Source organism: Curcuma longa, chromosome 1 (assembly GCF_044706935.1).
Source record: "Curcuma longa cultivar G26 ecotype Majalengka, Jawa Barat chromosome 1, ITB_CL_G26_1.1, whole genome shotgun sequence".
Lineage (NCBI taxonomy): Eukaryota > Viridiplantae > Streptophyta > Magnoliopsida > Zingiberales > Zingiberaceae > Curcuma > Curcuma longa.
The window spans coordinates 14113919-14136771 of record NC_133861.1 but is presented as its reverse complement, the minus strand read 5'-3'; the positions used below and the strand labels follow the sequence as shown (position 1 = coordinate 14136771).

The window sequence follows — 22853 nt, the reverse complement described above, 5'->3', positions numbered from 1 at the left end:
GGGAAGGTAGTGAGGTGAGGATCCATCGATGAAGCCGCCAGCTTTTAACGACTGTAAGATGCGCCCGCGGATCAGCCTAAAGCTCCTACGTGGAAACTACGCAATGGAAGCGATCGGGGAAGGTGGGAAATGAGACCCAGCAGCGGATTGCAATCGCAGGAGTGCTTTGGCAATTGGCACGAATGATCAAACTTCGTGCGAGCGGTCGCTGTGTAAATTGCGTGCGGCGACCAGCACGATTGCTTTAGCCCTGGATCTCATTACCATATCGAACATCTACCGAATCTTGACTTTTGATCCAACCCAACCACACCTCCATCTCTTTCTCAAAAAACAATTTAATTTTAAATAAAATTTACTTTTTGACAAGCTCGTTAGTAAAATAACAGGAAGGGGGAAAAAATTAACATGAATTAAAATACGAGTTAATTTGGAGAAAAAATTAGTATTTATTTGCATTAATGAGTACGCTTCTCACCGTCTCGCGCAGGCTAATGGTTGGGGCGCACGTGACTATGGACTCTCCGCCCAGTTGATGCGCATGACACAACCAACGCTTTTTAATATTATCTAATAATTGACGATTCATATAATAAAAACAAAACAAAAACGTGAATGGATTTTTAAATTAAGAAATCCAAATTTGGTTCGACTATAATTTTGACGCGTGATTTTAAGATATTTCCAATTTAATTCATAACATTTGAATTTCAGTTTCTGTTCAATTCCACTACTGAATTCCGATGTATTATTTATTCGATCCACAATATGAATTTTGATTTTAACAATAAATAAATAAATAAATTATTGTTTATTAGAATTACTATTTTTTACCCTTTTTCCCTTTTTTAAAAGGTACTGTCTTCGTAAATTAGTATTTTTATCCTCCTCCAAAAATGTTGGCAAACCCGTTACGAGTAATTCAAAATAAGTATTGTTGATGTGTATGCCTTCTCTTCAGGGAAATAACCATCAAAAACACTGACTTGATTCTCGATTATTTATTTAATTAACCAAAGCATATAAAATTAAACACTACTTAATTCTAAACGAGTCTAATCAATTTATCCGAATTGCACGTGCAAGACAGTACGCTGCGACAGTCGGCTCGTGAAGCGTGTGACCAGCACTGAAGAGCCGGGTTTTGATTATATTATTATTATTATTATTATATGCATCGCATATCTGCCCGAGCACAAAGTTAAACAAATGAAATCTAACCATAACCAAAGAATGCAAAACAACACTGATCAATTAATCTTAAAAATGTTCTCATCCCTTTCAGATTGAATTAATCACTTTGTGGTCCGAAGTTTGAATAACTAAAGAAACCAACAATAGAGCAGTGTCATGTTGAATCTTAATATTGACTTGGACCGATTAGGGAGGACGAGCCACACAAGTCAATTTTTATTTTTTGTCCATCAAGATGTTGAGACTTGTGGAGCGTAGTTGCTCGGTGGCTCCTTCAGTTGTTAGGCATCGACTATTGAGAGGATGGTGACATGGTATCGATCCATATATCGTCATAATTTGATTTGGTTAGGAAGACAGATTATTGTGAGAAACAGGCCAATCCAATAATTCAATTCCATTAAGGCTCGACGTGTGGTGTTTGTTGCCACAGAAGGGAATTGCCTTCACTTATCAACGTGTTTCTCCGTGCGTTTGTGGAAGCACATTGATTCATGTGAACGTTTTTCCCGCATTGATCTTGTCTTTTTATATTATATCACTTTTCCTATTCCTTATAATTTTTTACACGGACAAAATAATCTAGTTTTTTTTTCTTCTTCAAAATTTTATTCATTTTCTCATATTCTTTTGATTCCAATCTTCTAAGTCAATTTAACTGAATCAGATGTTTGTTGGATTTGATTGAACCATGGTTATGGTTCAAATGAGAACCAAAAGTCAGATTAGCTAACTCTCCTGTTTAAGTTTATTATAAACAAGAACAGATTACCTTTACATTCTCAGTCAAATAATTGAAAGACAAAAAAATTGCCAATATCTGGTACAGCCGCTTTTAAATAGTTCATCAATCTTATTCAGTTCATCATTTCTAGAGACAAAGAACAAAAGAACTAAGTGGATCAGTAGTCTTCTTGATCCTGCTTTAAGCCATCAATACATTATCAAGATGAACTCTTCAATTGCCCCACTGTGGTGTTAAATTAAAACAACCCATAATAACTATCAAATTGTCAAAATGGAAAAATATTAATAGGTTTTGAATTAGAGATGGATTTTTAATCTTCAAGATACTAAGAATCAGATGCTGCAAGAAGAGCAGCTTATGGGTGTATTTTTAATCTTCAAGATACTGAGAATGAGATGCTGCAAGAAGAGAAGCTCCAATGCCTGATCCATCATTGGCCATGGTAACCAGCACAGAAGCTGAGGCCTCTTCTCCAAGACCTTCTTTCAGTGCGGCGAGCAAGCTTTCTCTAAAGATAGTGTAGTGTTCATATAACCCGCCGTCCATGGCGATCACTGTCCTCTTCATGTTGGCGCTGTCACGTCTGAGTTTCTTTAGAATGCCAATGATTCCTGCAGCAGCGAGACGAGCCCCACGCTTAGCCACAATATCGCACACTTGGACAACCACTTTCCTTGCTTTCAAGGAGGAGTTGGAGATCTGAAATGGGAGAAGAGGAATGTAGTAGTTAGAGACAAGTAGTGCACGAATGGTGTATCACTGGAAATTGAAATGGTTTGGTAGATAAGAATGTATCCAGACCCCCAAGAAATCCTGCATTTTGGCCCCAACAACTTTGAGATCAGCTGAAGTATCATGATGCATTGCCGACATGACTGGTGTCCTGTAAAATTTTATTAAAAAAAACACAGAGATTATGCTTTTGACAAAACAGCATAAAATGTAGGCAAAAGCAACTGAAGTCTTAGAATGTGTGATTCCTGCAGATAATAGTAGAATTAAATCGATGCAACTACAAACAAATGGGACTCACTAATGAACTATCACATGAATTAGCTTCTTGATGCATTCCATGTATTCAGTAGCCAAGCACAAGGATCAACAGGAAATTGGAAGCATCATATTCTAAAAGGAATATCTAATGATAACTGTGGAAATTTATTGGCAGGAAAATACAATTTCTACCGTGAGACAGAAAGGTTGAAACTGAGAAACTATTGAAACTAAGAATTGTCTTTTGTACAACATGAATCATGTCACCTGCATTAGTATGAATTAAAACATGTATACTATATGAGATTTATAGCTGACATTCTAGTTGGCTAAAATTGTGATAAAATGTACCATTGCCTTGTAAGTGTATGCAATCGAATTAAGAAGGAAATAGAGAATAGGAAACAAGGTAAAGTAACAAAATAGGAAAAACAAAACAAAAGAGCTCTCCTTATTTTCATTATCATTAAAAGGGCACCCAACGTTAAAAAATATATATATCAAAAACACGCCCCATCCTAAGTTTTCTTTCCAAATTACACATTTTACCCGGCCGGTTGACCAGTTTTGGATAAATCTGTAGGACCAGTCCGATAAAGAGTATAATTAAGTAGAAAAAGTTAGGGTGGAGCGTTCTTTTAATATATATATTTTTTCAATATGAGGTACCTTTTGACAATAATGAAAATAAGGGGCTCCCTTTTAAGTTTTGCCCATCAAATTATTAAGTGAAATTTGATATCAAAGAGATAATGTAGTCTCCACTAATAATAGTGCTTGTTACCCTATTGTTCTATGTTTCAATCTCATAGATTTGCTAATTAAGCGGACTATTCTATCAGAAATACCTTTGCAGCAACATTAACATTACAAATTCTTTGTGCGTAGGCATCGTACTAAAAAGTATTTGTGAGGAAGCACAACAATAATATGATAGTCAAGAGCATAAAATTGTCAAAATGGAAAGCATTTGAAAGGGTTAATACCCACACACATCAAGAAAAGAAGTGTAAATGAAAAAATGAAACATGAAATGTGTATTTGATAGATAAAAATATTTGGCATCAAAAGAAACTAGTATTTACTGCATCCTATCATCCTAAGAATGGCCATGAATAACATACCGTAGCACAAAGGGAACTTCAAGTTGTGGAGGAACACTGTCTCCAAATAACGCAGCTTCTACAGCCAATCTCAACAGAACTCGTCGGACTATTTCACCCAGATACATTCCAGAAATTAGCTTCTCATAGATCTGTTAATCACTAGACAAATCTCTAAATTAACAAATCAAATAAACCAGGAAAAGATAAATAGACTGTTGGAAATAAATGCAGTAATGACCTGTTCACCAGGGTTCAAACTTTCAGCATCGAGCTCGTGATCATAATCTGTTGTTGGCAGATGTGAATAGCGAAAGTTTCCCCACTCCATGTTAATAACCTAATGTACAAGTAAATTGCCTTAAGAAATCATCTAATTTGTAAAGTTTTTCCTATGTCACATGATATGATGATCCATGAATTTTGATGCGCGTGAAAAACTGCATTGACATTAGATTCACATGGCTTTCATTTCAGAATCACTCCTGTTTAATTCGTGCTCCATTACACAGTCTTACCATTTCTCCAGAGTTAGGAAGTGGACCTTGCCACTTCTTAATTGCATCAGCACGCTCCACATACGCTGCATTTGTACCGGTGCCAAGTATAATAGCAGCAACAACATCATTATCATCATAGATGCCACCAGCAAGTGTTCCAACTGTATCATTAACCTATATCAAAATGTTAGCTGTGTACTTGATATTGGATCTCAATGAAATGACTAGAAAAATAGAACAGAACTAACCAAAGCTGTAACTTGCATATCAATACCCTGTCGTTGCAGGGCCCTAGTCAGTTCACCCACCACATCCTCACCCACCTGTCTTCACAAACAGAACTGAACTAAAAACGCATAATAAACAAATAAATAATCAAAATGGAATAGCAAAGCAAGTGTACATCTATGCAGATGTTGTAGGCTCATGATGAAGCTACCTGACCAAAAAAAAGTACAAAGTAATCTATTTGTCAATATCCAACTATGATTTCTTTACCATACAAAATGCTTAATGCAAATGCAAACTGATACCTCAATCTTTTGATAGAGCATGAAAAAGGCAAATTAAAATTTATATGATATTTTAATCGTCTATACGACTTGGGATATCTTGTTAGATCTTCAAAACTGATGGATATGACTTGTATTAGGCAGACAATCTCAACCACAAAACTTGTGACACTGTATGAACATTAATTTATTTCTTGTCTTTCTTTGCAGAGCTAGCAGGTTAGACACAGTATGATTACAGGAGCGTTTTCATAACCTATGATTTGGTCTAATGCTATGATCCACGCACTTGAATTCAATAGATAAACGTCACAACATGTGACTGTTATATAATGAAAAACAAAAACAAAAACTCGAGGCATGTCCTAGATGAGGTGCTACACTACTGTTAACTAGATTCATTTTTCTCTTTGGACAATTTATTTTCTAATGAAGTTTGATTCACAAGATATATATTTAATGAACTTTGTTTTTCAAAAATAAATGAATGCATTTCGATATTAAAACAGAATGTAAATGCTAGAATTCGTCATAATTTGTAACTTGTATTTTAGTGAAGAAAAAACATTTTGAAGGGCAATTATTAGGGACCTAAATGTACAAACTAACAAACTATTTGTAAACTGCATATATTTTAAGGATAAGTAATATTTCAATTAGGAATAAATACAAGCAGAAGGAACTACAAGTTGGAGGATTAACCTTAATCTTTCCCATATATATGGTTCATAAATCAACCCTTTTTGGTGGGATTTACAATTCCCCTTATAAAGTTTTCATCTTCTCAAACTATGGAATGAAAATTCCTATTTAATGTTTTTTTGCAAAAGTATGTATCTTCCAAAAACTGCTCTTGTAATCACATCATTTTATCTCAACAACAGTTGAAATCAACACAACCTATACATCATACTTTGGTCAACTAACAAATAATATGAAACTAAAAGACGAAGTGTAATTATACTAAATAGAAGGGAAGCAGAACCCACCGTTCCATTTACATTGAAACCCTTTGTCCACTTAATAAGAGTGCCGGAAGCAATTGAGGTTTGCTTAACTGGAAACGAGAAGGTAAAACCAAGTTCTCTCTTCTTGCCATAAGGAAGGTGAAAATCCTCACCTTCAGAAGCAACAAAATTTGCTAAAGCTGAAGCAATGAAATCAAACAGTTCCTAGAAATATAACAAAACCAAGAATAACCAACAGAATCAGATTGGAACAAGAACCATGATCCTTGAGGAAGAAAGAAGAGAACAAACAGACGACTTACATCTGAACTACCAACCATCAGATCTTGAGGGATTGACACCTCCTCACACTGTTGCTTCACTACACGCCCTTCCTTCCCCCCTAATTGTACGCGCAGTACGCGGAAGTTGGTACCTCCAAGGTCCAAGGCGTAGAACAATCCTCTCTCATCCCTGTCAAGGTGGCAATCGAAGAGCCCATGATGCTATCATATTGGATCTAGGATGAATCAATCGCAAGGGAGAAAAAGGCGAGTTTCCTTTCCGGAGGAAGGATAGATCGTACCCGGTGGGGAGTCTGTCAACAAAGCTAACGAGCATCTTGAGCATGCTCCCGTCCTCGGACTCGAGCCCAGCATGCATCTCCTTCGTCATCGCGTCGGCCACCTCCTTCAGCTTTTCGATGGGCGTGGCGCACTGCTCCTCGAGCTCCTTCAACACCGCGGCGGCGCGAGCCCATCGCCCGTTGATCCGCCTCCGGTGCCGCACCACGAGCGTCATCACGGCGACTGCCGCCGCCGTCGCGCAAATCACCGCGGTCCCTATCAACATCTTCCCCTTCCCCATGCTCCCGAAGAATTTTTAATGGATCAAATCCTAGTTTTCCCTCCTTGAATTTGAACACCAAACTCACAAAATCCAATCTTAGGTTTAGATTTTGCAATAAGAAAAAAAAGATCAAAAGATTGAGAGAACTTTATTATTTAAAGTGGCGTAGTTTGCGGACTAAGTCAAAAATCTATTTAATTATTTCTTAAAAACATTGAAACATTCAAAAAAAAATTTTTTTTTTGAAAGGAAACTTCAACGATTGACTTGTTACGACAGCTTTTTCAATTGCCCACAGGAATCAAATCTCCAATCGTATTTTTTGTTTCCAGGGAAGAATTTTGTGTTTTTTTTTTAATGAATAATTGGAATAATTTTAGATTTGTCCGTGTAGATTTATATTTTAAAATTTTTTACCATCAAAATATCTTAATCTCAATTTTTCATTTACGATACTAACATAATTTAACTAATAATTAAATCAAATAAATCAACCGAATCGATCGAATTTAAAAATTTTATATCAATTATTTTAAAATTTTAATTAAAAAATTAATTCAATTTAATTCGATCTCTATTAGTAATATTGTACATATCTAACAATATAATATTATCTTATTAAAATTTTATTTTAAATATAACTAATATATAGATAAAATTTAAAAGTAATATAATATGATATTATCTTATTAAAATTTTAATTGAAATATAACTAATATATAGATAAATTTTAAATGTAATATAATATTCAAATATATAAAAATTATACATTTTAGGATTGACCAATTTGAAGAGTTGAAAAGGAAAGCACAATGCAATTAAAAACCATGCCCATGGTTTTAATTGCAATTAAAATCATGCCCAATTTAAAGGAAAGTGTCACCCAATTAAGCACCAAATTTTAACAATGCCTAATATCACGTGAGCGTTTATAATTTGGCATGTGATTCGGCTCGCTTTAAATTTATACATGATAATAAGTGGTTAAATAATTAGGCATTTAATTAGAGATGAGCAAAATCAAATGTATCGAATTTAACAAATAGAAATCAATGAAATTAATTTTTTAAATAAATCTAATCAATCGAATTTTACTATTAAAATTAAATAAATTGAATCGATATAAAATTAATTAATTTAATTATTTATTAAATTATTCTTAATCCATGAATTGATTAATTCAATTGATTATTAAATTAATTTATTATTAGATAACCGATTAATTCGATCGATTATCAAATTAATTGATTAATAGATTGATAATATTATGATTGAAAATATTATCAATCGATTGATATTGTAGTTTGAATCTTTAGTCAAGTTGGGTAGTTATTATCTGATTCAAATATATCAATTAATTTTATAATATAACAATCTATTGATAATTTAATCGATTTATAAATTTTAAAATCGAAATAGTATAAAATAAATAAATTAAATCGAATTAAAATCAAACCGTAATAGATTTGTCTAATTAACATTTTAATTTAAATATAACTTATATATATATATATTATATATAGTAATATAATATATAAAATATATATGTTTATAATTTTTTATATATAAAGGTGAGTGTAATAAAATAATGAATATGTTTATATTTTTTTAAAATAATGCCCAATTTTGAAGGAAAGTACCACCAAATTATAACAATGCCCTGTTTTGTCAAGAAGATATCACGTGAGCATTTATAATTTGACGCGAAAGCTGATAAATGGTATCAATGCCCTGTTTTGTCTACGACATTTATAATTTGTGGAGGATCATTATGTAGATCTCGATTTTTTATTGCAATTTTGTGGGGAATGAATCCGATTGGCGCGTATCGTCTGACGTAGTTCAAAAGTTTTTGCAACGGTTCGGGGAGATCACAATTTGAAACTTGTAGCCGTTGGGAAGGGCTTCTTAATCTCATGACCGTTGGCCTCCTCTCCTAACTTTAACTCTCCTCTCATTACATCGGAAACAAAGCGAGATTCTGAATCACAAGAAGAGGAAAGAAAGATGAACAATCTCATCACCAAATCCTTCTACAGCTACGCCGATCTGAAGAAGGAGGCCCTCAAGGATCTCGAATCCGGTGGCAGCGAGGTAGAAGCCTCCATCGAGATGGCGGCCACCGGAGCCGATGGCCACCTCTACCAATTCTTCGAGGAGGCGGAGGTCGTGAAGGAGGAGATGGCGTCCATCCGCAACCTCCTCGAGCGTCTCCAGGCCGCCAACGAGGAGAGCAAGTCGACCCACAAGCCGGAGGCCCTCCTCCGCCTCCGCGACCGGATCAACGGCGACATCGTCCAGGTGCTCAAGACGGCCCGCGCCATCCGTGGCCGACTAGAGTCCATGGATCGCTCCAACGACGCGAACCGGCGTCTGTCCGGCTGCCGGGAGGGCACGCCGGTGGACCGGACCCGCACCGCCGTCACCAACGGGCTGCGGAAGAAGCTCAAGGAGATCATGATGGAGTTCCAGGCGCTGCGGCAGAGAATGATGGCGGAGTACCGGGAGACGGTGGAGAGGCGGTACTTCACGCTAACGGGAGAAACAGCATCCGAGGAAGTGATCGAGCGGATCATCGCCGGCGGGGAGAGCGAGGGGATGATGAGGAAGGCGGTATTGGAGCAGGGGCGGGGGACTGTTGCCGCGGCAATACAGGAGATTCAGGACAGGCACGATGCGGCGAAGGAAGTGGAGCGGAGCCTGCTGGAACTGCACCAGGTGTTCCTGGACATGGCGGTGATGGTCGAGGCGCAGGGGGAACAGATGGACGACATCGAGCACCACGTCGCCAATGCCTCCCACTATGTGAAGGACGGCACCAAGGAGCTCAAGTGCGCCAAGGAGTACCAGAGGAGCAGCCGCAAGTGGCTCTGCATCGCCATCATCTTCCTCCTGATCCTTGTCCTGGTGGTTGTCATCCCCATCGCCACCAGTTTCAAACATGCTTAGTCAAATCGGATGACAATTGATTGGGAGAATTCTTAATTGGAATTATACTCAAGCTCCTCTATACAGGGGATTAGGTTGCAGGTGAGGTCTTTGATGATATTCCCGTCTCTGTTTTTACTGCTCTGCTTTTAAACGTTACACGATTCTAGTTCTTTGGTCTAAGTGAGAATGACTCAATGACATGATATGTCATTTTAAGAACTTCCCTGTCAATTTATGGTGGATCTCCATTTGTTTCGAAGGACAACTGGCTCGCATATTTTTGTCTCTCATTCTTTACAATTTCCAAATCGCAATGGCAGTACACAATTGAGAATATAATATATCTTGCTTACTATAGTTTATTGGAATCAACATAATAGCTGTAGTGGAATCATCAACGAAGTCTTCGTCCCCTCCAGAAAGCCTAAAATAGAAGAGTTGTTGGATTCGAGGAGGTTTTCACAGCCATGCAATTCAATCCACTCGTGACAAACACCGACGATGGTATAATAATACATGCACTTTATAATTCCTCGCGCGTCCATTCCATTGATTGATGCAATTCTATCATTTGGATAACTCGGCTACGGCCCTCGGGGATAATTCCCTGTGCGTCCATGCTCCTGTTTCCTATTGCACTGTGATGCTCTGTTTTTTCTTTTGTGCGTGTGTAGCGCATTTTCGGAAAGGTGCTTGATCGATCTTTCCACTCTAAATATTGAATTTTTAAGGAAAAATTATCTTATATTTTGAGTTAGTTAGATACATTTGAAGAGATGATTGGTTTGATATTTTCCCATTTGCTTATTACTTTAAAAAAATACCAACAAAAAAAATCTCCCAGGTAGTTAGTTTTTTTTATTAAGTAAACTTCGATCCTTTGTTAAATAAGATTACACAATCTCATCGAGCACCAAAATTAGGGATGAGATACCAGCATTTTCCAGTAAATATCTAAACCTTATTTCTTGACGTCTTTGAGAATAACATTTCAGAGAAGAAAAAAAAAACATTATATCATGCGAACCTTAATGTACATGTTGGAGATAGAAGACGTGCAAAATGATGATAAGATGAAGACGTTGAGCTGATAAACATATTAAGATAGGAGAGCACAACTATTATGTGTACCTTCTCTGATGCTTCGCCTTATTGCATTTCATAATTCATATGCTCAAAACTACTTTAGCTTTTTGAAACTTCTTTTCTGACTATTTTAACGTTAAACAAGGGTAACGTTGTTCCCAGTAGTAATTCGACACTTTGTATTTGATCATTTTGGATCTCAGCTGATGCCATCAAGGAACTATATCGGGTTAAGAGAAGTTGGATAGGTGACCCATGCGTTCCCCAACAGTACCCATGGGACGGAGTGAATTGTAGCTACGGAACAAATTCAACAAGGATCATATTAATGTTGAGTTTTATAATTTAAAACATAATTAAAGAACAATACTCTGAAATAAAAACTGTGTAATTGATGATTTTCTGCAGAAATTTATCTTCGAGTGCATTGTCTGTTTCTATATCCTCCTCGTTTGCCATGTTTGCAACAGTCAAGTGCCTGTAACTATTGTGACTTTGTTGTAGATTTTGAAGATGAATGATAACCCATCTAGAAATATTAAGAATCTATTAGATTTTATTGATTTAACAATCTGATATATACTCTGTTGATTTTAAGTGTTCGGTTGAAGATTTCTTCAAATAATAAGCTGGGCAAATGACAACTACTAGGTTAATAAAATTCACAAATTAGTAACCCTTAACTTATTTACATCGAATGTGGACTTGTGATGGTCTATGTAAGAATGTCCATACCAATCAGTTTTATGTTCATCTTATAAAACCATGGTTGGACATGTACATGACAAAACTTTCAAAATTGAGAAAGCTCTCTGTTAGGACATTATTTAGGAAGTTCTGCAGTAGAGTTCTATCTATATACTTAAACTCGCTCAGCCATTTAGATTTTTTACTTTGGGATAGTGATGAATAATTTTCATATCTAAGTTAAGGAACATAGTGCCCATTACTGGAATATTTAAGATAAACCATTTTACCAAAAGTTATGAGGTTTAATCTTATGTTGATTGGTTTGCTCTAACATATTATTCCACAATATTGATAAGAGGATATTGATAAGGGAAAGGGTAGCAGGATATTTTTATGGTTTGTGAAATTATTTGTTTTAGTCATTTTGTTCGTCTCGCATATCCTGACTGTTTATCTGAAGTTTATTAGATTAAGAGGAATGCATCCTTTATACAATTTATGTTACTTTTTTTTTAATCTTTCATTGTCATTGCAATTCCTTCTTGACTTTTTATGGCAGGGACTTATCTTACAACAACCTAATGGGACCAATACCTGATGCTTTAGGAGCATTGTCATCACTCCAAATCTTGTATGAATTATTGATAATAAAATTTTATGAAAGAAAATAATGCTCAAGAAAGTCCTTCGCCAATTGAGAATCGTGTGTTCACGCACAAGGAGTTGGAGATAGTAACTAATAACATTAAAAAGCAGCTTGGCAAAGGCGGATTTGGTCCCGTCTTCCATGGGTACTTGCAAAACAATGTTCAAGTTGTTGACTTGTTGCCAAGATACTATCTCAATCATCTTCACAAGGCATCAAAGAGTTTCATGCTGAGGTATCAGTAGTGAGTGTTATAGTAGTTGAGTTCTTATTTTCAGTGCTGCTCTGTTGTGAAGATTAATTAATGGATTATCAGACAAGAATGTGCTTTATAAAGTTTGCAAATTGTTGTAATGTTTGCATATGGATCTTACGTTTAACTTCCTCTCCATATGCAATATGGATTTTTTTCTTCTATTTCATTGCCTATTTCTGGGTCCTCAAGCGTCAGTATCCTTGTTTCCCTTAATTTCCATTTACTGCGGTACTGTAACAGACTCAAAACTTGACAAGGATTCATCACAAGAATCTTGTTTCTTTGATTGGCTACTGCATGGAGGGGGATAAGTTGGGCCTTGTCCATGAGTACATGCCACAAGGAACCCTACAAGATCATCTTACAGGTTTGAATCGCACATTTCATCTGATTTGTAGTCGACGTATTTCATTTTTCCAATGTGGCTGCACTTTGTCAAGTAAAATGTAATGATATCCAATGAAAATTTGATTTTACCATTTTGACATGATAGTTTGGTTAAATGACATGTTTTCTATTTGAACAAAAGAATTCAGTTCCAAATAAGTAAGATCTTGGCAACACTTTAAATTTGATATGTTGAAAATTTTAGAATTTTATTCTCTGTATATTACAAGAAACTGATATGTCGAACACAGCCGAAGCTTCCTTATCGGCTTATCGGGTTGGTTTAGGATCCAATAGTTCAACGAAGGCAGCTGATGACACAGCCGGCCATTTCCAACAGCACAATCTCCAAAAGCCAAAAGAAACGGTGCATGCCAATTTCAACATCGCTGAAAGAAAAAAAAAACAAATCAAGTGTGAAAGGAACTAGTGGGTCAACAAAGAAACCTACGAGTGGAAGAAGATTCTGCCATGGCCAAGCTTTGTCCTTTCTCTCTACCTCATCACCTTTGAACTGATCGAGAAAAGGCTATTTTTTTCACCACCCATGCAAGGTCCATCTTGCTGACCATCAACAGATTCACACACATTTCATTGCACGCGATATGGATCGACAAAATATATTAGATTAATGTAATATAATCAATAGTTATACGATTATGCACTAGCAATCTCTTTCTTTCCAATTTCAACATGGCGAGTCAAGCTTCAACTAGTCTCTAATGGTTCAATCAGCCAGTGAGTCACACGGCGTTACTGAGAATACATGAGCTCGGAAGCGGTCCAAAGAAGAGGAGGCGGCACCTCCCCCAGCATCTCCTCGCTCCCGTAGTCACCCAGCATCTCGCTCAGCAATCCCAAGTCAAACTCTGACAGCAGCGTGTCTTCGTCGCCGGCCGGCCAATTCCTGTCACGTCTGCTGTTGCTGCTGCTTCCGCTGACGTCGTAGGCAGTGATGGTGGACGAAGACATGGAGCCTTCTTGATCGTTAATCAGGGAGCTAAAGTAATTGGAGGAGGAGAATGGTGACGAGCACAGTTTAGAGATGGAATCGGTGGTGTGACTACTAGACTCTGACTTGACGGCGGTGGCGGGGAGCAAAGCCGGCGGTGGAGTTTTAGATGGATCCATCGTGGTGGTTGTGTTGTAACTTGACATGATCAGTTTCTTCTTGAGCTTGGTGTTCCAGTAGTTCTTTATATCGTTGTCTGTTCTTCCACGGAGATGGGAGGCGATGATCGACCACCTAATTTCAAGACTCTAAACATATTAGCAAAGATTACTCTTCCATCAAACTGTTGAGATGGTCGAATGCATCACCTGCTGCCGAGTTTACTGTAAAGGGAAAAAATGACGTTGTCTTCTTCCTCTGTGAAGCCACCGTGCTTGATGTCAGGCCTGAGATAGTTCAGCCATCTCAAACGGCAGCTCTTCCCGCAGCGATTGAGTCCTGACATAGTTAACCAACAATCACGAATTCCATGACATAGCAACTTCAATCTCGTATTGTAAGAAACAGGTTTATTGGGGGAAATCCTTGACAATCAACCCTCCATAAAACAGAGTAGGGCATCAAATTCATCAGTTAGTTCCTCATCCTTTCGGTTTTCAAAAAGGATTTTGACGCGAATGCAAGCAAGAAACTGACAAAAATTAGTAAGAAGAAAACCTGCTTTGAGGGGCAGGGCAATCCAGTTGCCACCGGTTCCATGCTTCTCTATATAACTCCGGAGAACCGCGTCCTCCTCGGGTAACCACGGCCCTCGCTTCACGTTGGCCTTGTCGCAACACGGGGCTCTCCCCATCGATGGACCAACTCAAGACCAAGTAATTCTACTAGAGAAGGACAGGAACAGGGGAAAAGGAGAAGAACAGACAGGAAATTGCAGAGGAAAAAAATGGAAGCTTTCTTGATCTACAACGACCTAATGCTTCGGCTGTGTGTTTATAGGGACAGATCTGCGACTGCTTCCTGTCGTTTCCTAATTGATAATTTTAATTATCTTGCCCGACAAGCAATTTCTAAGAAAATTAACCCAGTCAAGTTTGATTCGAGACAGACGACTGTGCATGACTCCACCTGCATGAGAAATTTTTAACCTACTGAGAAGAAGCTTCTGAAGTATAACAAGTCATCAGAGAGATTAAAATATCAGTATAATGGGTTCAAATGGGATGGTGGACGATAGCTACAGATATGAATGGTGCTTTACTTTGGCAACCTTGGAGTTGGTCAGAGAACACTGTTTACAGCAAAGACTCATAAACTCAAAGAACTTAATAATAGATAAAAATAGATGCAACAACAGTTCTGAATGAAAAAAGGATTGCAATTCAGCTTGAACACTTGTTTGCAGGAAAGAGACCATAAAAAAATTTCAGACAGATGCAGAGAATTAATTTGTTTGCACCGAATAAGAGATAAATAGCAGTTACAATTCTGGTTGCAAAGAAAATTTAGGAAGTAGAGAAGTTGCATACATGAAAATATAAATATTGTTTACTGAGCTCCCACAAAGAGAATTTTTTTTTCAGCCTAAAAAATTTCTCTTCTTCAGTTCAGGATATTCATAATCCTCTCTTATTATTTATCTATGAACTAATTAACGCAAAGGTCAATTCACGATAGATGTTTATGTTGATTGGATAGCTAATTTCAATCCTTCACCAGTTCTGATACCCATCCCAAGTCCGGGGCCGCAGCGGATTCCGCCTCCTCCTCGTCCTCCCTCCTCCGGCACTCAATAAGCTTCGCAGTCAAACTCCAAGCGCCGGCTGCTGCTTCCTCTGCTACATCTCTCGTCTCTGCCGTCCGAAGAGTCCTCGCAGCGGATGTCGAACACCTCGTCCCCCTCCTCGTTTCAAACGGCGTCACAGATCTCAGTTTGCTCAACCGCAGCTTGGTCATCGCCCCCACCACCTCGTCCACCGCCATGGGCGACAAGGGCGGCGAAGAGCCATCAGACAGCGGCGATATGGGGGTAGGCACCAGCGTCGACGTCGGCGACGCAGACAGCAGTATTCCAGAACCTCCCTTGCCCGGCGACATGGGACTAGTGGGCAGGACGATGCGAAGCTCTTTCGGGGAGTGCGCGAAGAAGCACACGCGGCGAAGGCACGCAGCGCCGTCCTTGCAGGGTTCAGTCCGGTATCGTGCCGGGTGGAGCCAGGTCTCGAACACACCGTGGGCGTACTCGCAGCCCTCGCCGCGGCGGCATCCCCCGCCCTGACGGAAGTCAGAGCAGGGAGTGCCGGAGTAATGGAACCGGCGCGGGTCGCGGCGACGCGCCTTCTCGCCCGGGTGCGCGTAGGGGCACTCAGTCCAGTCGTGTGACCGCCCACGGGGGCACCGCCGGATCTTGAACTCGTAGATGCGGAAATCGTCGGAGGAGAACACGTCGGTCTCTGTGGAGTCGGGGGAAGAGCCGTCGTCGAAGGGGAGGAACCGCTGGAGGGCGAGTGCAACGTCGCCGAGAAGATGAGGGGGCAGGTCGCTCGGGAGCCCGGCGAAGCCGCCGACGGGGAGGGCTGCGTAGGGCTGTATCCCGGCCGCGTGGTCCTCGGAGAGTGACCACGGAAGGGTATGAGAAGCCGGGGTGCGGTGGAATTGCTCGCCAGGCGCCATTAATTAGGGTTCAGGGATTTGAATGCTGTACAGAATGGGAGATGAACGAAGGGTGGACTACCTCCATTTATAGCGACTCAGTGAACCGACGTCGATTAGCTTACAAAGGCGGTAGGGGAAGAAGGGGATCGACTTATACCACGACTCTGGTCACGACAAACCAGCGTTCGGTGGAAACGTCACAGAAACCAGCGGCTATGCTGCCTCTTCAAAGGTGACTTAAGTCGTGGCTGGCTTTGAATTGCCGCTGATGGAGGTGGATGTCGAATACTAGGTGTGATTTGTGAGGCGGTAGGGGTGGACTAGGATACTTGGGGCCAAGTGAACCGACGAGTGCAGGACGTGGCTAGAGTGGCCGGATGCGGACCGCCGATTTATTGTGGGCCCTCTTATCGGTGGGCTCGCACACCGCACCGTTGTTTCGTCGCGTGCGTCATGTATTTATTAATTTTTTAATGTAATAGCTGGCGAATAATACCTTAGAAGAATTAAAATTTAAGTTATTCAGAAATTTATACTTTTGCTATAAATATTCATTTAAAAAAAACCAATAAAATAATTTGGTTTCTGCATCCAAATTTCATTACGTACAATTCCTCCTCTTCATTAATTCTAATTTGATTGCAGATAAAAGAAAGATTTTGATTGATCAACTTTTTTTTTTTTTTAGCTCCATCTTATTGCTAAAAAAATTATGCTAAAGTTCTACTTTATTATTGTGCACAAGATGAATTTGCTCGTCCAAAGCCCTGTCAATCTATGACGAACACAAAAAAGATAAATCATAATAATTTAAAAGTAAAATAAATGAATTGTATCAAGATGTAAGAATTTACATTCCGTCAATCTCAAAATTCGATTTCGTGTTCATTATATAAGTATACCATCCATTTATAATTAAAATTATACTTTACTGAAAAGTGAAAATCATTACCCCAATAGTCCCATATAGTTGATCCGACGATCTTAATGTAAGAAAGTAAATTAAAAAATTATAATTGATCACGATGGAAGAGAATATTCTTTAAACTCGAAAAAATTTCATCTTATCACCACTTCAATAATTATGTTTCATCATAATTAATTTAATTTAATTACGTCCTAGGATAAAGTTGTACTTTAGTATTACTAATTACTGGTGGATATTAATTTCGATTTTATAGTAAAATTCTTTTCCTTCGTAAATTAACATCGCATCAACGGTACCGTGATTTGGCTTCCCTTTCAAGCGTGCAAACCGAGGTGACTCGGGTTTTGGATGTACAAGGGCTAGAAACCGAATCCAAACCGTTTCAACTTCGGTTTTTACACCCGCTACATTGACGGGTTTTTTTTATGGGCCAATTCGTTGAGCTAAACAAGTAACGAAGTCCGCATGAACCTTTGTACGACTTCCATACTTCGGCCCGAAAATTCTTCTCAAAATTCGATGGAGATTGGGCCATGGGCCGATGCTACAAATCACGTCCGCAAGATGGCAATCCAACGGCCAAGCTTCTTCAACTCGATGATGTAATTGGACTGCTGATCCACATTAAGCATTGCTATAAATATCAATGTTACTGAAAGATATCAACGATTTTGCCATTTACAACCTGAAATGGGAGAAGAATTTGTCGGCGTTTTGTTGTGGCGGCTAGGGTTTCTGCCCTCGTTCTATCTGCCCCTCTTTCTCCATTGAAACCCTGACCTATCGTCTGATCGTGCCGTACCGAAACCAGGGACTATGGAGATTGAAGCGTGGATGTGGGCGTTGGTATAGTTCCAACCTCATAGTATCTCTCGAACTACTCCGAGCCTTGCGCTTGAGGCTTCTATTTGGGAGGAGATGGCCACCGTCAACCCCTTCGATCTCCTTGGATACGACGACAGCGAGGATCTGTCGCAGCTTCTCGCTGCGCAGAAACAGAAGAGTGCTTCCAAAAAGCCTGATGCGCCGGCAGCGACCGTCGCCGTTACTCAGCCGCCGGCGAAGTTGCCGAGTAAGCCACTCCCTCCCACCCAAGCCGGTAAGTCGCTTATTGGTCCTCATTTAATTGTCGCTAAGTATTATATGGGAAAATAGATTGCTGTTCTCTATTGGTTTCGGGCATATTTCTCGGCTACTGGAGAAGTTGGTTCGAGTTAATGTCGTGTCATTCGGATCCATAATTAGACGTGTATTTCTCAAGATGATTTCTTTTACCTCTCTTGCGATGAAAAAATATTGCATTTTTCTCAGCTTTCCTTATATTTGTTATTGGTCTTGCAGTGAGAGAAGCAAGGGACGCGAGGAACAACACTGGGGCAGCACGAGGAGGCTCTGGTCGTGGTAGGGGCAGGCGAGGAGGTGGGATTAGTTACAATCGTGAGAATGCAAATGACAATGCTCGTGGTGCTTCTCTCGGGTATGAAGGTGTCAGTGGCCCTGTAGGCGTGGAACATGGTGAGAGGGAACGCCAGCCACGCCAGCCATACATCGGTGGACGCCAAGGTGGCTATGGAGGCCGTGGTGGTTACAGCAATTGGGAGGCTGGAGGAGACTCTGAACGGCCTCCACGGAGAATGTATGAACGCAGAAGTGGTACTGGTCATGGCAATGAGATGAAACGTGATGGATCTGGCCGTGGCAACTGGGGAACAGCAACTGATGATACTACAGCACAATTGTGAGTAATCACTTTGAAATTTAGGAAGCAGTATGGTATACGTGTACATTTGTTTGTTTGTATGATTGGAACTCTTGTGCTTTCTTATACAGTGAAAAAGAGGAAATTGTTAATGCTGATGTAAAGGCTATTGTTACTGAGAAGCAGGAGATGGATCAAGTGCCATCATCTGAGTTGAATAAGGATGGCGCAGTCAATGAGGAAGAAAAGGAAGAGGATAAGGTATGTATTTTTGTTCAAATACTTGCCTAGAAAATTTTATGATGACATTTTTCTCAATGGTTGTCGCTACTTGGATGTCTTCACTGTTGGTTGGTTTTCTATTTGACTTTTCATGTATCCCTGTAAGCACAAAAACCTTGCTTGTGGGTCATGATTATGTATCCAACATGCAATGTCACTGGTAAATTGTAGACACTATGATGGTTTTGTTGATATATACTATGTAAGAATTTTTGCTGCATTTGAGCATGCACTTTCATTTTGTTCATCCATCCCTTGGTTAGCTTGGTGTTTCCAAAGTGTTATTTGTCTAAATTTTCACATACTTACAGGGGTTTCAAACTCGAGGAACATGCAGCTGGCATGGTGGCCAAATGAGAATATGCTGATGGCCTTTTACATACGTTTTCAATCATTTAACAGTGACTGACAATCATCATGTTGATCATATTGCATGTGCATGTGGCAAAGGATTTTTGGAGATCTTTATCTTGGCCATGCATATGTCTGTGGACTTTGAATTCTATTAATTTTGTGGTAGGGTGTTTCAAAGTTCTTTTGGCGGGTCTTTTGTATGTTAGCAAATTCAAAATGATAGTAGATTTTTTTTACTTGATGACTAAGATGGGATCTTGCAACTATGGCCTTTATGAAATAAAATGAGGTGAAAATTATCATTGGTTCTAGAAATTTGTCTTCTAGTTAAATAGATGCCTATTTTGGCTGTAGATGGAAGTTGGAATGCTGACTAGCAAAAATCTTTTCTATTTTAAAAATTATTCAGCTTATTATTTGCTGAATAATATAGTTGGAATTTCTTATGAACACAATTTTCCTTTGAGACCAAGGACGTTTGCTATATTTGAAGTCAAAATGTTTCCTGTTTTGATGCAATGTTTTAAGATAAACAACATTGCTATGGATATTGAATTTTGTTAATGGTAATCCTCCATTGGGTTGATTTGGTCATTGGTCTATAGGTTTGTAGGATCACTGTCTTCAAGAGTATATTTTCTTAATGATATTCTAGAAACCTTGTCCTAGTAGTTGTTTAGAATATACGGACCCCATTCAGAAGTGATTTTGACATGCCATAATTCAGCTCCCTGAGATTTTGATATCTAAAAGGTAGTGTTCAAATATTGCATTTAAGATGCAACTTTTACTTGTATGGAACTTTTTTCATTTAAATCTTCCATGCCATGTAGAACCTTATGATGTGAAAGGAAATTTTGATTTTGTTTGTTACACAATACAATCCTCTCTGTCGTTTATATTCCTGTCTTTTTATTTGCCTTTGTGGGATTAAAATGTGTAAAATGCCACTTAATCCAGTGACCTTTTTTGTTTGTATAATAATCTTCTACCACCACCTCATTTTAAAACCTTTCTTAGGCACGATATTCATCATGTTCTTTCTGACTTGTCTGAACAGGAGATGACTTTGGAGGAGTATGAGAAAGTGAGAGAGGAGAAAAGGAAAGCTTTACTTGCAATGAAAAGTGAAGAAAGAAAAGTTGAATTCGATGACGAATTCCAGTCCATGAAGCAACTGTCAGTGAAAAAAGACAACAATGAAATTTTCATTAAATTGGTATAGGTGTTGTTTACCTTTTATAAAATAGACAATTTTATGTCTATTTTATACAAGCCTGATGATAGTTGATACAATGTCTGTTTGCAGGGTACTGCTGGTAAGGACACAGGAAAGAAGAAAGAAAATGTCGATAGGGATGAAAGGAGCAAAAAGGTAAATATAGTTGCTGCATACTAGCTTGATTGTTGGTAGAGGCATATTCTCAGTGTTCTGACTGATGATCGTCCATTGTTGTTAGCCAATGAGCTTCACTGAGTTCTTTAAGCCAATTGATGGAGAGAGATACTATACTCCAAGAGGCCGTGGGCGTGGTAGAGGCAGAGGTGGCAGAGGAGAGCAATTCGGAGGTGGATTTGATCATGGAACATCAAGCTTCACAACTTCTGCTCCATCCATTGAGGATCCTGGGCAATTCCCCACCCTCGGTGGGAAGTGAGAGCAGCGTGCAATTTCTGTTTCCTCATCTTGATTTCTGCTATTCTGATCTCAGTCTTCAGTTCGTGGATTGCGTGAGGATTCAATTAAAAATAAGTTATTTGTTTTACGTTGCATTGTTACTGCATGCTGATCAGTCAGAGTTAATTGATAAGGTGGTCAGGGTTTACATTAACTTCTGTTGTCGCTTGGTTGTCATGTTGCGAATTCATTCTGAAGTAGTTTTCTCTTAAATCTTAGTTCTCGTGTACTACTATCATTTCATCCACGGATTCATTGCAGAACTGGTCGGTCAAGATCTTCACCATTTTTTGTATTTTTTTTGCATCAAGGTCTTCTGCCACCATCTATAGCCTCTATTTAATTCAATTCTGTCCCCACGGTTCATTTTCCAGAATGAGTTTGGTCTACTTTTGGATTCTCTACAGCCACCATTGTTCATTATGACAAGCCTGATGTCAATTTGACAAGTCATGTGATTTCACTCGTTTGCATTATGCATTTGGCATGAAATCAATCAAATTAGCACTACCTACACATCGAGAGAACACTATCAACCTCCTTCAAGTATAATTTTAGACCTTAAAACCTAACAACAAATCGACTATTGTTTAGAAATTCTTGAAAATGAAGCTTTGGCGTGACTTGTTGAATCATGTTCAGGTATCGGAACTCAACACACATCACGTTTGTTCAGATGAAATATGTGAGGACACACCTTAGCTGTGTATGCTCGTCATTTAAAACATCTATTCTCGTTTCTTAGTGCGCACACTTCTCCTTGCGGCTTTCCAGCTAACATGCAAAGAACAATATCTAAACAATTCAGGGGAATTGAACACTGAGGGTCCATCAGTGTGGTAGGGCATATGACAACAGCTGTGCCACCTTCAAGGATCTGGGAGTTTTTCTTCCTTTTTGTCTTTTGGGGAGAATTGCAGTGCAAGCATTCGGTGGGGCATCGTTATTTTGGAAAAATAAATAAATAAATAAATCATTTTGTCCTTTTTAAAATTGTCAAAATATCTCATAAAAGTCTCTAAACTAATGTCATTTTACCTTCTAGTAATAGAACTAAGATGGCTATGGCTAAGGGTAAAATGTAAGAGCTCAAACGCATCTCTTATAACATCATTTTTGTAATCCACTGCAGTGGCTTCTTAGCTTACTACTCACGACTGTTGTCTCCGGCTAAAATTTGATTCTCTGGTTGTTGTTGGAGCTCTGATCTAGCAAATGGAGGAAAGGATAATTATCAAGACAGGGACGACGATAAGGATACAAGAAAGTGTGATTTTTCCTCTTCTCTCTACCTGTTTTTTTTTTATATATAAATAAATAAAGTTGATCTTAATGGAAATTTATTTAGGTGTCGGGCTTAAGTAATGAATGTGTATGTATTGAATGGACTGACATTCCGATGCTGGAACACAATTCATTCTAAACGAGCTTCTTATCATTTATTTACTGTATCAGTGAGCACA

At 38.8% G+C, this 22853-nt stretch overlaps 5 protein-coding genes across 5 annotated transcripts; 2 read left to right on the top strand and 3 right to left on the bottom strand.

Moving 5' to 3' along the window:
* Window positions 1-2003: 2003 nt before the first annotated feature.
* LOC141820403 (hexokinase-2-like) lies at window positions 2004-6946 on the bottom strand. The gene is made up of 9 exons (XM_074707748.1): window positions 6584-6946; window positions 6321-6471; window positions 6040-6222; window positions 4787-4861; window positions 4557-4712; window positions 4280-4378; window positions 4060-4190; window positions 2744-2825; window positions 2004-2641 (listed from the first exon to the last, which is right to left on the bottom strand). Exons 1-9 carry the CDS (start codon window positions 6862-6864, stop codon window positions 2312-2314), a joined length of 1488 nt encoding a protein of 495 aa, XP_074563849.1. The 5' UTR covers window positions 6865-6946; the 3' UTR covers window positions 2004-2311.
* Window positions 6947-8853: 1907 nt separating this feature from the next.
* Window positions 8854-9922, top strand: LOC141813922 (syntaxin-111-like). The gene has a single exon (XM_074701934.1). The coding sequence runs from the start codon at window positions 8854-8856 to the stop codon at window positions 9793-9795; it is 942 nt and encodes a 313-aa protein (XP_074558035.1). The 3' UTR covers window positions 9796-9922.
* Window positions 9923-13416: 3494 nt separating this feature from the next.
* Window positions 13417-14746, bottom strand: LOC141844548 (uncharacterized). The gene is made up of 3 exons (XM_074732588.1): window positions 14512-14746; window positions 14163-14292; window positions 13417-14088 (listed from the first exon to the last, which is right to left on the bottom strand). Exons 1-3 carry the CDS (start codon window positions 14645-14647, stop codon window positions 13596-13598), a joined length of 759 nt encoding a protein of 252 aa, XP_074588689.1. The 5' UTR covers window positions 14648-14746; the 3' UTR covers window positions 13417-13595.
* A 483-nt stretch (window positions 14747-15229) lies between these two features.
* On the bottom strand, window positions 15230-16683 carry LOC141846722 (zinc finger CCCH domain-containing protein 23-like). Its single transcript, XM_074734764.1, has one exon. It carries the CDS (start codon window positions 16465-16467, stop codon window positions 15499-15501), a length of 969 nt encoding a protein of 322 aa, XP_074590865.1. The 5' UTR covers window positions 16468-16683; the 3' UTR covers window positions 15230-15498.
* A 1375-nt stretch (window positions 16684-18058) lies between these two features.
* On the top strand, window positions 18059-21608 carry LOC141843010 (RGG repeats nuclear RNA binding protein A-like). Its single transcript, XM_074731025.1, has 6 exons — window positions 18059-18476; window positions 18719-19115; window positions 19208-19337; window positions 20773-20931; window positions 21022-21087; window positions 21173-21608. Exons 1-6 carry the CDS (start codon window positions 18296-18298, stop codon window positions 21368-21370), a joined length of 1131 nt encoding a protein of 376 aa, XP_074587126.1. The 5' UTR covers window positions 18059-18295; the 3' UTR covers window positions 21371-21608.
* Window positions 21609-22853: the final 1245 nt, after the last annotated feature.